The sequence below is a fragment of the Centropristis striata genome, chromosome 17 (assembly GCF_030273125.1).
Source record: "Centropristis striata isolate RG_2023a ecotype Rhode Island chromosome 17, C.striata_1.0, whole genome shotgun sequence".
In the NCBI taxonomy this organism is placed as follows: Eukaryota; Metazoa; Chordata; class Actinopteri; order Perciformes; family Serranidae; genus Centropristis; species Centropristis striata.
This window is the reverse complement of record NC_081533.1, coordinates 24,609,937-24,626,151: the sequence shown is the minus strand read 5'-3', so window position 1 is coordinate 24,626,151 and position 16,215 is coordinate 24,609,937. Positions and strand designations below refer to the sequence as shown.

Here is a 16,215-nt window from a genome sequence, read left to right as displayed (position 1 = left end):
AGGCAGATTCTCTCTTTTGCCCTTTGTGTTGCTCAGGCTGTTCTTTCAGTTTCTCTATTAACTATATCTGTCTGTTACACATACATGCAAAACACAGTTGTGTCTTTCTCTTGACCACTCTCACTCTCATCTCTTAAAATGTTCTATCATCACTTTCCTTTCAACTTATCACAATTTTCTCTCTTTTTTTCCCTCCCCCGTCTTATCCTCCAGGCAAAGACATCCTGAGGGAGACCATTAAGTTCATGTACACAGACTGGGCAGACAGGGACAATGGAGACATGCGGAGGAAGACCCTCTTAGCTCTGTTTACGGACCACCAGTGGGTGGCACCGGCAGTGGCCACCGCCAAACTCCACGCCGAGTTTCAGTCCCCGGTTTACTTTTACACGTTCTACCACCACTGCCAGACCGAGACGCGACCCGAATGGGCCGATGCCGCCCATGGAGATGAGATACCGTACGTGTTTGGCGTGCCCATGATCGGAGCTACAGATCTGTTCCCATGCAACTTCTCGAAGAATGATGTGATGTTGAGTGCCGTGGTGATGACATACTGGACTAATTTCGCCAAGACTGGGTAGGCATGCTAATGTAAAAGTGTGGAAGTGTCTTTCCTAAGGGTTTGCTTTCCTTTTAATGATCTCATGAACCAGATGTTGGTAGTTGTTAATTTATAAAAATGTGTAATCACATTCAATTGATCATATTTTTTGCATGTTAAATCTTGACCTGAAAAGTAACTAGTAAATAAATCTGACAGCTTAATGTAGTGGAGTAAAAGGTACAATACTTACCCCCAAAATGTAGTGGAGTAGAAGTATAAAGTTTCATATGTGGAAATACTCAAGTAAAGTACAAGTGCCTCAAAATTGTACCTAAGTACTATACTTGAGTAAATGTACTTAGTTACATTCTACCACTGCTGCCGACATGCCTCTTTAAAAAGTAGTTATGCTACAGCGCTGTGGTTATGGAATGGTTAGTTTTAGGCACAAAATCCACTTAGTTAGGGTTATAGAAAAAAAAAATTCTTCTAACTATTTGGTCTGTCAGACCAAAGAGACATTGGCATGGCACCCTTACACACATCAGTTTGTGTTTTTTGGTCTAACTCTAGCAAGCAAGCAAGTGGACTTTAAGTTTTATGACAGCACAATGCTCTATTCATTGTTTAAATGTCATCACAATTAAAAAGTCTTTAAGTCAGATTGATCAAATCCTTAACTGAGATGTCCCCTCTGTCCTCCACTAGGGACCCCAACCTGCCAGTCCCTCAGGACACCAAGTTCATTCACACCAAGCCCAACCGCTTTGAAGAGGTCATCTGGACCAAGTTCAACTCCAAGGACAAGCAGTACCTTCACATTGGCTTAAAACCTCGAGTTAGAGACAACTACAGGGCCAACAAGGTGGCCTTCTGGCTGGAATTAGTCCCCCACCTCCATAGTCTACATGAGGAGCTCTTCCCCACCACTACCCGCTCGCCGCCGGGCCCTGGCGCAGGCACCCGTGGACCCTGGCCCAGACCACCGGGCCCTCGCCCCACCCGTCACCCCTACCCTACCATCCCCTCGGATGACATTGAGGGTTCTGAGCGTCCGCACCAGGACCTCTTCCCTGGAGACACCCGGGACTACTCCACTGAGCTAAGTGTGACAGTCGCCGTGGGGGCTTCGCTCCTCTTCCTCAACATCCTGGCCTTTGCCGCCCTCTACTACAAGCGTGACAAGCGGCACGAGATGCGGCGCCACCGGCTGTCTCCTCAACGGGGCGGGCCTGCCAACGACCTGGCTCACAGCCAGGAGGAGGAGATCATGTCGCTGCAGATGAAGCACTCGGAGCACGACGCCCACCACGACATGGAGCCACTCCGACCACACGACATCCTTCGGCCCGCCTGCCCGCCTGACTACACATTGGCGCTGCGCCGCGCCCCCGACGACGTGCCGCTGATGACACCTAACACCATCACGATGATCCCCAGTACCATTACCAGCATGCAGCCTCTTCATGCCTTCAACACCTTCCCCTCCACCGGTCACAACAACACCCTGCCCCATCCCCACTCCACCACCAGGGTATAGTAGGGACTGCCACCTAGGGACCAGGAAGACTGGCTCTGTCACTGATCTAGAAGGGAAGCCTCTGGATGTGGGCCTTTCTTCTGTTCTCTTATTCTCTTGTTTCTCCAAAAACAACTCCACCTCCTCCATCATGTGCTGTCGAACTTACCACTGGTGGCGGGTGGAGAAGCAGCTGAACTGCACGGCAGCAGATGATCAGTTTGGGGCCGATGTAGATCTTTCAAAGATACTGTTTTCAAAGGTCTGCTGTTTCCAGACTAAAGCCCCTGACATTTGTCAAAAGGACGAATGCTTTTCGCCCCTTGCAGTTTTCCCTTTTTTTACTTTAACTTCGTCTCTCTTTTCTCTCCCTGGTGTGCATATATCGTTCTCTATTCTACATCTGTGTCTTATCCCTGCTTCGTTCCTCTCATGCGACATGTGAAGCTCTCCCTCTCCCCAGCACTCCTTTGCTCTAAGGACTCACAAACTACTGAGCTGCCGGAGGGGGCATAGAGTACATACAGTAGTCATATAGCTATGAAAGCATTGATAATTTCATTCTACCAGCATTCTTGGTGCCAAGTATGTACTACTGTGTTTGCTTTCTCATCGAGGGAGAAAAAAACTAAAGAAAATTCTTGAGTATTTACTGTCAATGAACCGATGCTGTGTGTTCTCATGACAAAGTGCCAAACTGGCCCTTGATTGTGTTTTTTCTTTCTTTCTTTCATCTTCTGTTTCTTTTTTTTCAAGCATTTGTTTAATTGTTGTTTTTTGTGGAAAGAACTTTTGCTGAAAATATAGATATAGAGAAATGATATTATATATAGTTATATATAAATGTGTACAAAGGAGAAAGTATATAAATGGGTTTTCTCAGTGGGGATCTATGCATGAATTATTTTTAAAGATGATGACGGGGGAAAGGACACTGTATCTGTCAATGCACGTTTCCCAAATCTAATCAAATCATATCGGTCCACTCTGGATATTTAGTTTGATCTCCCAGAACATCGCAGAAAACCCAAACCACCTCCCAGCACCAATTATTAAAACAAAGAGTCATTACTACAGATCTCAGAAAATGTTACACAACTGTGTACGCACTTTTCCATCCATTCTCTCCTACATGATGTCTTTTTGAGGTTTTTCTCCAACCAGGTGATACAACACGTCAACAGCAAGCCTACAGTAGCTACTTTTTCTTCCCATCCTTACGGAGATGATCATTTTTTTAGGGTACGTGAAGTACCAAATCTGTTGTGGTAGCTTGCCTGTGCAGAATTATTTTTGTATTTCAGTAAGGGTGAGAAACAAAGCAGAGACAGGCAGCCTTTGCTCTTTTACGTACACCTTCCTTCTCCTGTCTGCCCCCCTATTTCCAACACATGCATATTCTCTTTGATGTGTGCCTGTGAGAGAAAGTGTGTGCGTGTTTGTGAGTGTGTGTGTGTGTGTGTGTGATATCAGAGCTTCTTCACATGGGCATAGGTGGGCCCTAATTAGAGAGCAAAGAGATAGAGAGGCAGACAGGCAGAATCATCCCCATGGTAAAAACTCCAAAATGAGCTCCTTCCTGCTGCACCCCCTCCGTATCACTTACTCCCTTTTTTCTCCTCCATCCGTCACGACACTAGCTTTGTATTTAAAAGTGACGCCCATGTTTTGGTGACAAACTCCCTGCTGTGACCACAAAACTCCACCTGACTTCACTGTGTCAGCTACACAATTCCTGACCTCAGTTCAGCTCTGCTATTATCCTCACATTCAAGGGTTAGTTCACTAAACTAGTGACTTTGTGTGAGCTCATCAGTTGTAAATTAAACTCTAAGCACACTGAGGGTAACCGGTGGGGCCTGCGTGGCCCTGCGGCGCAGAGCTGCAAGATGAAAAAGAGGGCTCGGATCTCCTAAACAGGGTAAAAACAACACAACTGCTGTTCCTGCTCCTTTCTTTCGGGTGAGAAAGTGCAGGCCTACAGCTCAGCGATGCCCCCCTCTCTACGGATTTCAAACATGGATCATGGGTAACAAGATACAGGTAACTGAACTGATGTTTGAGCCCACAGGAACACATGGTAGCCTACATCCACTATGGGAGAAGTTAGTCACCGGTGCTGTCTTTGCTTGTGCTCTAGCTTTAGCCTGTTTGTTTGTTTGTTTGTTTGTTTTCTATTTTATTACTGCCTAACGGGGTGGCATGGGGAGGGCTGGAGGGGGGAGAGATATACCTGGCTGCTCCCTGTCAGAGATTTTGTAAGCCCACTGAAAGGGAAATGTGCACAATGTAAAACACAAAACAACTGGGTGTGCTGCAGGCGGGGCAGATATTGCACAGCACGAGGAAAAGGTGCACGCTGTGGAAAAGAAACTTTGGGTGGAGATTGGAAAAAGACTCACAGCCTTAAATGTAGAAATCAAAAAAGAGTGGACCATTAGAAAATAAGGACACTCAAAGGCATGGCCATCTTTCTACCCACAATGTTTGCCAGGAGGATACCTTGCCAGGAGGATCTGATATGTCCAATCAAACCGTTATGAACCCTTTTGTACTCACTCCTGTGGATAAAGAGGCAGTGAGGGACTGTGAGGTAAACCTCACCACAACACAGCTACAATGACACCATCGGAGGTGAAGACAGATACAAGGTATTTAGTTGGGTCTGTCCTTTTTCCCTGTCTATTTTATAAGCTAACACTGGAGGGCGCCATTGCAGTCTGCCCACTCAGAGGACGTGTGAAGAAAAATACCAAACTGGGTGGCAGGACAGAGACAGACACGCAACATCTGGAAGAGGATCAAAACTGTACATTTTTAAGTGTAAGAATCAAACAGACAAAATATTTGTAAATATTAAGTTTCTTGTTTGTTTTTCTTTTTTCTTTTTTTTTTGAGTGAATGAATGAAATGCTTATTTTGTGACAACTAAAGACAACAGGTGCAGTTTGCAACAAAAGCAGGCCACCAGCTTGAGGTTTCAAACTCATTCTTGAGTGAAAAAAAAATCCCACTTTTTATGTTGTTAGAAAATGACTTTGTCTCATGTTGCCCATTATCATGTGGGCGTCCTGTAGCATCATGATTCCCAACAGGAAAGTCACTGTAGCAGAAAATCATCTCCACTGGAGCCCCCGACACATCAGAGGGCCTAAGATGCTGTGCTTTATAATGAATATTGGATTGAGGTTTCATTGCTCTTTGTTGTAGTAGAGGGACAACAACTCTGCATATTTATTTTCTGTTTATTTAAGCTTCAGAAAACTTTTATTTTGAAATATATCTTGTGTATCCAGCTCTGCTCCTAAAGAATCTGTGCGGCTAATCTGAGTTATTTATGGAAAAGTCTGATAAAAGCCAGCTTTGGCCAGCTAACAAATGTAATGGTGGTGTAGGGAACTGGCCTGTGATTCATGGTCAGGACTACTAACTGCAAAGTGCAGTCAGTTAACATGTAGCAGTGTTTACATGTAGCCACTTTATCACATGTGGGACAGACATGAGGGCTTTGATACCATGAGATGCCTCATAGAGTTATGAGATCACACAGGTGGTCTGACTTTTTCCCTCCACACACTGTGTTGCATTGTGGTTACAGAGGCTGTGCGGACCTTACAGTGATGTGATGTAGCAATTTCATGTTCCAAACAGTTAAGAGATGGATGAAATGTTATTGTACATCTGAAAAGTCTAGTGCACTTTAGAGTGTGTGAGTGGATCAGACACACACTGTGTTATACAGTGACTCAGTGCAGCCCTGTGGTCACACAGTGGAGCTGGGTGATGGTTTATCCTGTGTCAGGTCAGTGGTGCATGGACGCACATGGTTATAACCCCCTACAATGGCCTCGACACACCCTCACTCAAATAAAAAAATCTCTAGCTTGGTCTCCATTGCAAACTTGCACCTGTTGTCTTGTTTTTACATTCTTTGTTGAATTCAGAAACCCAAGACTTGAGATGAAGAAAAATGTTAAATAATGGAATTTTAAAAAAGATGATTATTAAAAAAAAGTATAGTAAAACTATATAAATAAATGAGGTGATGATATTTCTGTTTACTTTAGAAGTTATTATACACTGTATGCTGTGATTCTGATCTGGGAAACATTAAAGACATTCATAGCCAGTCTGCCCATTTTGTCTCTTTATTGAATGAGTTCACACAAGTATGAATGTATACATGTTGACAGTACTACACATTGAATGAAAGATATTTTTAATTCCTTTAAAATATATATGTAATATTTGGAAATAGATGCATTAAACAAACAAAAATCAAGATATTCTTAATTCTGAGTATTATAAAAAGGAAATGTTTTGCATCAGATACTTAAAAATAGAGAGAGATTTGAAACTATAAAGGCCACATATATCATTTAAACAGAGCAAACCTTGTCAGGTAATAACATGAAGTTAAAAATGTAAATATTTGGAATTGGAATTGAAAGAAAAACTGAAATTACAGATTTTGAGTCAAGAAATGGCAAATGATCCTCATTAGATAAGAAACGTTTATTTTGTCATGTATAACATATATGTTAACATTTAGACTGAATCATTTCTTAATACACTGAAAATGTTAACATTTTGCATCTGAAAGTCACAGAAACAACAAAAAAATACATTCCTAATTTTCAATAAACAAAAAGGAAAAAAAGTTTTGTACTGTTTTGACAATACCACATCAAGTCTGAATGGTGCTGAATCAAAGTCGATATTTTGCATCAAGCTTATCACATTTTCTCTCATGTATATATGAATAACGTGGCATTTTTATATGAAACAAAAAAACAAACATTCTAAATTTTAAGTAAATTCAACTAAATTGAAATATTTGGAACAGAACTGAAAGAAAAACAGATATTAAAAATCAAGAAAATCCCATATTATACCCAAATGGAGAGAAAATATAAATGTTTTGCATCAGGTTCATCACAGAAAAATAATCAAATAGACCAGTCAACAATCGCATGATACTTAGTCTTTATGTTGTATTGTCATAATAGGACAGTTTCAATGGAATGTAAGTGTTGTTTCAACTTTCGATTACCATCGCATGTTATAGTTAATGTATATTGAGTCAAGCTATCAAAAAGAGTGATCTTCTCTTGTGTCCTCCTTTTCAAGCTCGACTCATAGTTTCTCCACTTTTGTCATTGTATATACAGCATGTTTGTGCTTCTCTTATATATCATACAAAACAAGGAAGATCAAAATGACCATGGAGGCTAAAGAGAGTATATCAGGAGGATGAGCACTTCTAACCACAGTCTGTAGTCTCTTACTGGATGTGAAAGGACTCTTTGAGGCTTGCTTCTGCTTGTTTAGGTGTAATAGCCTTCCAACTTGCAGGAATATGAGCAGGCTTTGCATCGTATGCTTCAGCAAACTTAGTATTGAATTTTGCCATCACATATTTCCAGTAGTCTGATGCCTGAAGGCTTACGTCTGGAGCAATTTTCCATTCTGGGAATATTTCTCTGTATTGTTTGTAGGGGTGCCAATCAAAGTTTGTTGCAATGCAGCAAAAGTGGGCGTCACTGGTCACAAGGGAGGAGCATATGTCAGTCATAAGTTTTTTTGTCCGATCCCACCTGTATCTACCCAGACCTTCTGGTCGGTGTAATGACGTCCAGTGCTCAGTGTGAACTTTTTCTCCTGCATCACAAGGCGCTTTGCAGAATGGACACTGTTTACCACACCCAATCAGTCTACTGAAAAGCACGCTCTGAGGCTTCACATGAAGACTGTTTAGTTTCGTTTGGATGTTTGTTACTTTAAACTTCTGTCTCAGACCTTGTGGCATGTCCTTCACACACTCAGTGAGCCAGTGAGCAAACTGTTCCAGGTCGGAATCGTTCAGGATCATGAAAGCACCAAGAGCACCCTGGGAAAGGACCAGTTTATCTCCTAGTTCCTGACAGATACCCTTTACAAATGTCTTGAAGTTGCCACTCTTTCCTTTAGCTTTGTTAATAGCACCATTTATGCTGTTGATGGTTGACTCAATATGTTGATCCTCAAACTTTAACGTTGTAGACCCCTTTGAGAAACGTTCCACTATTTGGTCATGGATCCACTTCTTTACGAACTCCTCATGAGAGAGAATATAGCTCTGATAGTTTTCAAAGTCATCCCTTGAAAGCAAATCCAGCAGGATTGAATACTGGAGATACATTCTTGTGCTGAACTGGTCACTTGTCAGCATTTCACCAATGATATCAGGACCCAAAGAACGATTGACAAAGACTTCGACTGCAGGCCTCAAGCAGCGCTCTGTGAACTCTTCTGCCTTCTTCTGGCACTGGTCTCGTTTATTGAACACATCTTTGAAATCAGCACGAAACTTTTCTTTGTTTTGATCCAGACATCTGTATGGATCATTCACTTGTATGAAATCTTCATGCATTTTCTGAAACTCTCTGGCTGCAAATCCACAGATGTGCTGTTTCAGAAAAACTTCAAACTCTATCTTTGTGTCGACCTCCTGATGGATTTGCAGCTTTTCATCAATCGCGTGTAGGATCTCCTGGATGTAAGTGTCATGGTAATTGTTCTTTCTCTCGATTTTTTCAGTCACTAACTGTGTGCAAGTCATTATGATGCTGTCAGCAATCTTTTGTACAGCCATGACATGATCTTCAATGTTGAAGAACCTGCTGACCTTGTGTTTCAACTGCTTGTAAAATCCTTCCACTGTATATGTGAAAGGCTTCACTCCACAATCTTTCAGGCTTTTCTCACTTAATAGTCCACAAACATGACTCCCCTTACGTGCCAGATTGTCTCTCAGGTAGTGGTCCACCTTCGCAATGATATTTTTGGGCTCTTGCTTCTTAAAGTGGAGTTCCCTCAACATTTCCTTCCACATCCGATCAAATTCTTTGTCTAGCTCTTGACCAGTCATCTCACATTTTTTTTCCCGACATTTGTCAATCAATGCACGCACTCTCCCTTCCAATTCTTTTGTGTGGTTCTCCTTGATTCTATCAAGTTCTGTCATTCCCTGTCTGATGTCGGCTGCTGCTGTAAGTTGATTGAACACTGAGTTCTGCATTTCTCGTCGAAGGCTCTTGGCATTGTTTACAAAGTCCTCCCTGTATGCTTCCACTAGATAGACGTGACCCTCCGTTTGCTTGAAGTACTGTGTCAGATTGTCAAGCATCTTTGTCTCCCATTTAGACAGCTCAGTGATAGCTTCACTTTTCAAATGTGTCAGAAGTTCTCTCATGTCAGACATTTCGGATTTTACAGCAAATGTGCCATAGTTCGAAATTCTTGTTTCTGCGTGTGTAACCCAAGTGTACATGTACTTTCTAAATTCCCATTCCCATTTGTTGAATTCTGTGCAGAGCCTCATGTATGCATCAGCCACCAGGCTGTTCCTGAAGCTGAAGATGAAGTTTTCGTGCTTTACAGCAGTCCACAGGCTTTTCATCCATTCTGTAAACTCTGAGATATTATTGGCAGATGATGCACAACTTCCCAAAATTTGGATGATATTTTTCTTGAGCTCATACACAGCTTCGCTGTACCCTGCATTGACTGGTGCCATTGGTGGGTTTCCATTCCAGAGTCCAGGGATGTACCAGTTCCCAGTGTCTGGACTGTACTCCATCACATCAGTGAAGCTCTTGTTCTCCTCTTTCTTTTCCATTTTGGCTGCTGCCTGGGTCATCTCATTCAACTGTTGCAAGAGTAATTTCCTGTCTCGTAAGTTCTTCTCATGAGCCGAAACATCTGACACGTTCTGGTGAACAAACTGACATTTGGGTTTCTTGCCCACCTCTGTCATCCTGAGGAAGGCATGCACAACTATCTGTAGGATGTCCTTCATTTCTGTGGAGTTCTCCATTGCAATATTGATGATGGTGATATCACTCAGCCCAACAACAAGTGTTGCAAGCTCATTGTCGTGCTCATGGCTATTGTCCAGCTGTGCAAGCTCTGGTGACTTTAAGCCCTCAGTGTCAATGATCACCATGAAGTCACAGTTGAGTTCTTTTCTGACATCTTCATCGATTCTGATGAGCAACATAAAGGCACCTCGAGTGCATCGGCCACTGCTGACTGCAAACTGCACTCCAAACATGGTGTTGAGGAGAGTAGACTTTCCTGTGCTCTGAACTCCAAGAACTGTGACCACTAGTATCTTACTCTTAGGAGACACCAAGTCATTGAGCTGAGAGAGAACATCACTCACCCATCTGAGAGGTATGTTGGATGCATCTCCATCCACAAGCTCAACTGGAAATCCATCAAGCAACAATTCTGCACATAGTTTGGGCAGCTGTTGTAATTGTTGACGTGATGGATCTGTTTCTGGAAGAGAAAGTGAAGCTTCATAGATCTGACCCATTTCACGGAAGAAGTGTTCAGTCCCCAGTGAGCTGTTGGAAAGTTGTCTGTCAATGTCTTTGATCTCCTCTTTGTTCTCTGAATTTTTGCATTTTTCTTTGTACTGCTCCCTGAGGCCAGACAGTTTTTCACGAGAGACGTTATCAAGATTCATTCGCATCCACTTCAGGAAATAGCACCTCTCTAACCCTGGACTTGATATTGCATTGATGAAACATGTCATTGCATTTGACATGTCACAAGAGTTCTGCTTTTTCCGAAGTTCTGTTTTCTGTACCTGCAGATCACTTTTGTACTTTTCTATGTCCTGAGACCCAGCATTTCGAAGCCGAAATTCTTCCTTCTCCAAACAAGTCAGTTCCTTCCATATTTGGCCTTGCAAGGGTAGCTGATCTTCTTTGTAGTTAAGGATGTCGTGAATCTCTGCAGTGATGGCATCTGCATTTTTCTTGGCATCCTGGCACTCTGAAGAGTCTTCATCAACCCAGATTCCCAGTTCATGAGCAATGTCAGCCATCTGCTCAATTCTCATCTTCATCTTTGAGTTCTCAACTACATTGCTGACTGTTTTCCTCAAATTCAGGATGAAGTCTGCATCATTCATGTGCTTAGGCTTCAAAAGAATGTTGCTGTTATTTAAGGTCAACTTGGTTGCTACCTTTTTTAGAACATCTTTACTGGAGGGATTGCTTTGTTGGTTACCCACCAAGAACATCTGTGCCTTGTGGTGTTGGTTGGTAAGCACCTTGCATTCAGAGTCCAAATTGTCAAAGAACACAAAAACTGCTGCTGATGTCTGACACAAAAAAGAAAATTGTGTCTCAAATGAGGCAATGTCCCCACGAAGGTTAGCTATAGCTACTGGCTCACTGAAGACATCCATGTTTTTGTTACCACAAGGAAGGTACCAAGTGATTTCAGCCAGTCCATTGGATATTCTCCTTGGACTATCACCACACTTCATATTATGGTGAACAAACGTGTCATGGTACTGCTGAGAATTGCTCAGAAGCTTGTTGAGGATCTCTGACTTGGACAAAGAGCACCTGCCCAGTCTCACAAAAGATATCATTGGAAGTTCAGAAAGAACAATTCTTTGTTCAATGAAGCCCTTGGATTCTGAAAGTGACTGAGGTCTGTACTTTTTAACAATGTCTCTCATGGCCCAAAGCATGAGTGTGCACTGCTTTGTGTCACAATTTGGAAGCAACAGTGGCACAGAAAACTGACACATAGACATTTTGAGTGCCATTTCCTGCTGCACAAAACCATCAGAGCACAGAAAGAGAGCAGTGATTATGTCAAGGGGGTTTAGCATGTCATCTGAGTTTTGACTATCAAACAGATTATCAATATCTAACTCTGTATTTCCTGCTGTATCACCACAGTTTGACCCACATACTGATGTGCATTTCACATCCCTAGCTGTCACATTAACCATCATGAGTTTCTTCAGAAAATACCATGGAAGATCAGAATTACACTTGGCAGGTTCATCAGTAATGGTCTTCTGGTCAATCTGAAGGACTGTGCTCAGTGGTAGCTTTTCCTTGTAGTGTTGCTCCAACCCCAGATCCTCCAATAACATCTCTAGGTGTGTCTCTGTTGACATGAAAACAACAACTATTCAAATAATCATTGATTATTTGAATATCCTTAAGTAACACAACCTAATGTGCCATTTTCCCTTTGTAAGGCTGGTACAGTTTTAACTTTCACTGACAGGTTAAGTGTTGTTTGCTGTTTTTTTCTTGTGCAACTTTAGCTTTAGCTTTATGTATTTGTGTTAGTGTAACATCACAGAGTTTTTAAACTGGCTTTGAGTAGGCTGCTGACCTAAGGTAAGGGTTAACCTACCCTTATAATACAGTACCACTGCAGCCATACTCTTAACCCTGTGTTCCTGGGGGAATTTTTGTGCAGTCAGCTTTTTTTCCCTGCCATTTTGGCTGTGCTGAATGAATATAGCTCAAATTTGCCACAGGATATTCATTTTTAAAAATGTTTAGAATTGTCATCTCAGTTCCTTAAATAAGCCTAAAATGGCTAAGCTACACAAAACCAGACTCATTTGTCCCATTAAAAACCACTGAAAATGCCATTTTTTAACCTGTTACTATTCAGAAGTCCTGCGGGCAGGCTGGTGGAATGATACGTTGCATTTTTTTCCCCGAGGCCATGACGGGCTCAATTTTAAGAGTATACTAAATATAATGATATCATATGAAACTAAAGAGCTAATGAAAAAATCTAAGGAATCTAGGATACCATGTACGGAAGTTGTTGAAAATACGCTGCAAAGTTAATCAATTTTGGCGATTTTCAAAGCGGTCATGTGACCTCTGATGTCATGCTATGTGAATGAAAATAGGCTCTCTGTGTTGCCACAAGTCTCCTCTTGGCATACATGCCTTTGTGACTGACTTTTTGGTGATAATGTGCATTTTAAGGCAAAAAAACACATTGTTTTTATCATGTAGCACAAATGTTCCATTTCCGCCTACTGTATTTGAATATTTTTGCATACTGAGGTCCCTAAACAGGCTTTGAATGACATAAACTGGGTATCCGTGGAAAGCTGAGACTCTTGCGGATTCAATGACCTCCATTTTCTTCATGTGGGATGATGTTAGTCATCAGTAGTAACTAACACTCAAAAGCTATCCAAACCATGGTTTGGTCATGGTCCCAAACCATAGAAATGGCTGTGTAACCCTTTCCAGACTTACAGATACCAGTGACTTTGTTTCTTGTCTGTTCTTGAATTTCTTTACATCGCGGCATGATGTGTTGCTCTTTGAGATGTTATAGCCTACTTCACTTTGTCAGACAGGTTCTATTTAAGTGATTTCTTGATTCAACAGGTCTGGCAATAATCAGGCCTAGGTGTGTTAGTGAAATTGAAATCAGTCTTCCAATGAATGTGATTAATCACAGTTAATTCATAATTTATTAATTCTTGATTACAGTTGATGGCACCAAAGGTGGTACAACCAGTTATTAGGTTTTGGGGGCAATTACTTTTTCACATATGGCCAGGTAGGTTTGGATAGCTTTCTTCCCGCAATAAATTAAATCATCATTTAAAAACTGCATTTTGTATTTACTTGGATTATCTTTGTCTAATATTAAAATTTGTTTAATGATTTGAAACACTTAAGTGTGACAAATATGCATAAAAAAAATCAGGTAGGGGCCAAATACCTTTTCACAGCTGTGTATATCATTATAGGCTTATAAGGATATTGTTGGTGCTGATCATTGATCCATCTCAGGGCCTTATAATAATAATCAAATACTCCATGAAATGTATCTTTTTGAAAGTATTTTTTTCTTTGTTTTTTGTTTTTTTTACAAAACATTTATGAAAAAATAGTATATTAGTTATGTAAACATACTGGCCTTTAAAGGGTTAAAATCGCCATTACACAAAAAATATTTAATATGTATACATACAGGCTGAAGTAGTTGTAAAAGATTGACTCATTTAAAGTGGAAAAAAATGATCTTTAATATATAAATTAATTTTCAGTTTTTTAAAATCTGACACCGTAGAAAAAAAATAATGCATCAAAATCAATATTGCTGCCAAACATTGACCCAGCTCTGGACCTATTGATAATAATTAGTAAATACTCCTGAGATTTTTTTTATGGAAATGTATTATTTTTTTTATTTTTTTTCAGGGAAAAAAAGCAGAGTTATGTAAATAAACTGGCCTTTAAAGGGTTAAAAACTCCCAAAAAATATTATTAAAATGTGATATGTATATTTCAGGTCGAGGTAGTTTTAAAAGATTGACTCATTTAAAGTGGAAAAAAATGTAATATATAATATTTTACAGCAGTTTTGGGGGATGGTGACATTTTTTGTCCTTAGGGACAAATAAGTCAGTTTTTTCTTTATCTGACACTGTAGAAAAAATAATAATGCATCAAAATCAATGTTGCTGCCAATCATTGACCCATCTTAGGATCTAATAATAATAGTAAGGTAATACTTTTTTTCCTTAGCAAAAAATAAGTCAGTTTTTTAAGTAACACATAAAGGTTAAACTTGGTTGGTTCATGTCATTAAGTAATTACATAAGTCTCTAATATAAATGTGTATATTGCCCTGACTGTCACTTTGTAGAAAATGTATTATTTTCTTGTTGCAATTATGATTTTATTTTACTTACTTGTGTGGGCAGATGTTACAGCTGGCTTGCTTATTCTTCCATTTTGAAGTTGTGCAGAAACCTGAAGAGAGTAACACTCCCCTGGCATCAGGTTGCTGAGAGTCAGCTTGTTTGTGTCTGTTGCCAACTCTTGCACAATGTCTCCCTCGCTGCAACAAGTCACAATGTAACTCTTCACTTCACCAGCAGGGGTGTCCCAACTCAGAGACAGTGACTCACTGCTGATCTCATCGACTGAAATCTGCACAGGAGGGCTGGGCTCTGTGGGAACAATAGAATGGTTTCACTTTTCTGGAAATTCAAGTTCTGTCAATGCTTGGCTGTAATTTAAAGTGTTTTTCAGGCTTACCTGTGGTCACAGATAGTGAAGTTGCTTTGCTTTGATTTCCATTATCCGCAGTCCTTATGATGCTGAAAGTATACTCAGTGCCAGGATTCAGTCCCTCAACCTTCACAGTGTTTGAGTCCTTTGTGATTAAACTGCCACTGTGTGTGGCACACGAGTAATCTAATTGCAGTGTATACCCAACAGAGTTATGAGAGAGTGAAAAACCAAGAGAAACACTCTCCTGGCCAATACTGAGAATTGTAATTTCTCCTGGAGGAGGAACATCTGCCATAAGAGAAGAGAAGTATACCTCAGTATCTCGAAATAACAGCATGTATTTAGTAATTAAATGGGATCAGTTATACACAGTCACACATACATTCAGACTGTGGTGTTGGTGGAGGGTTTTCCTCTTCTTTCCTGTTTGGCTCATCCAAGGAATCAGGAACATCATAGAACTCCTTGGAATTAGGAAAACATTTATTTAAATTATAAATCCATTCATAATCCAATTTAGAATAGCTTCAAGGACAACATAGATTTGGTTTGTAAATATTTTGTCCTTAAACAGTTTACCTCCTCATCAGTTGAATCAGAGTCCTCCATTGTGGGTTCTCTCTCAGCCATCCCACACTTGGTCCAGATTATTCAAACAGCCTCTCACTGAAAGCAATAAAAATATCACTGTAAAACATTCTTCTACAACAACTTTCCATATTTTAAGTGTACTCTGCAATCTGCTAGACGACAATATAGACCAAAAATGTAGTCAGCATTTGAACACTATTTGAGGTCTTTAAAGAGGAAAAAACAATGACAGACAAATTAATTATAGCCTACCTTTGTAGCAGATGTTTATCCATGGTAAAATAAAGTTCTTTAATCCAGTGCTGTGAATGCAATATTCCGTTGTGGGTTGTGTATTAGTCCTGAGAATAACGCGCTCTGCTTCCCTGACAATGAATTTGTTTATTGCAGGCTTCTCCTTTTATTCTTCCTGTAAAGTTTCTGTTTCTCAGAGACAGAGTCATTTCCAGGAAAGTGAAACTTACCGTCTAGTAACCTCCCTTTGCCTAAGGGAACAAACGATATTCCAGGATTTTACTGACCCATCCCCATCAATATCCAGTATGTCAACAATACTGAACTTCATTCAGAACAAGTGGAAGTTTCAGAAGCTTGTCAATGCCTGACACATTTAACTTGCTGCAGTTATGACATCCCTGAACTGTAGAAATTAATTGTGTTCTTTTTTGTCATGTATAAAAACTAAATGGCAA

At 40.6% G+C, this 16,215-nt stretch overlaps 2 protein-coding genes across 4 annotated transcripts in view; one reads left to right on the top strand and one right to left on the bottom strand.

Annotated features, from left to right (window-relative positions):
• Positions 1-6,195, top strand: part of nlgn2a (neuroligin 2a) — a 232,551-nt gene extending 226,356 nt beyond the window's left edge. For all 3 annotated transcript variants that reach the window (XM_059355476.1, XM_059355474.1, XM_059355475.1), the window contains 2 exons: positions 214-580; positions 1,256-6,195. In XM_059355476.1, coding sequence (XP_059211459.1) covers positions 214-580; positions 1,256-2,087 — 1,199 coding nt within the window. In that variant the 3' untranslated portion in view covers positions 2,088-6,195. The remainder of the gene's footprint in view (positions 1-213; positions 581-1,255) is intronic.
• A 10-nt stretch (positions 6,196-6,205) lies between these two features.
• si:dkey-85k7.12 (interferon-induced very large GTPase 1) lies at positions 6,206-16,167 on the bottom strand. The gene is made up of 6 exons (XM_059355473.1): positions 15,776-16,167; positions 15,512-15,598; positions 15,315-15,396; positions 14,957-15,220; positions 14,608-14,868; positions 6,206-12,029 (listed from the first exon to the last, which is right to left on the bottom strand). The coding sequence occupies exons 2-6, from the start codon at positions 15,560-15,562 to the stop codon at positions 7,351-7,353; spliced, it is 5,337 nt and encodes a 1,778-aa protein (XP_059211456.1). The 5' UTR covers positions 15,563-15,598; positions 15,776-16,167; the 3' UTR covers positions 6,206-7,350.
• Positions 16,168-16,215: the final 48 nt, after the last annotated feature.

Bases quoted from the DNA above. Each gene is read 5' to 3' on its own strand.
- si:dkey-85k7.12 (XM_059355473.1), bottom strand. From the start codon at position 15,562: ATGGCTGAGAGAGAACCCACAATGGAGGACTCTGATTCAACTGATGAG. The intron at 15,221-15,314 runs GTATGTGTGACT...CTCTTATGGCAG, and splicing joins ACCAACACCACAGTCTGAAT to ATGTTCCTCCTCCAGGAGAA. The intron at 14,869-14,956 runs GTAAGCCTGAAA...TTGTTCCCACAG, and splicing joins TTCACTATCTGTGACCACAG to AGCCCAGCCCTCCTGTGCAG.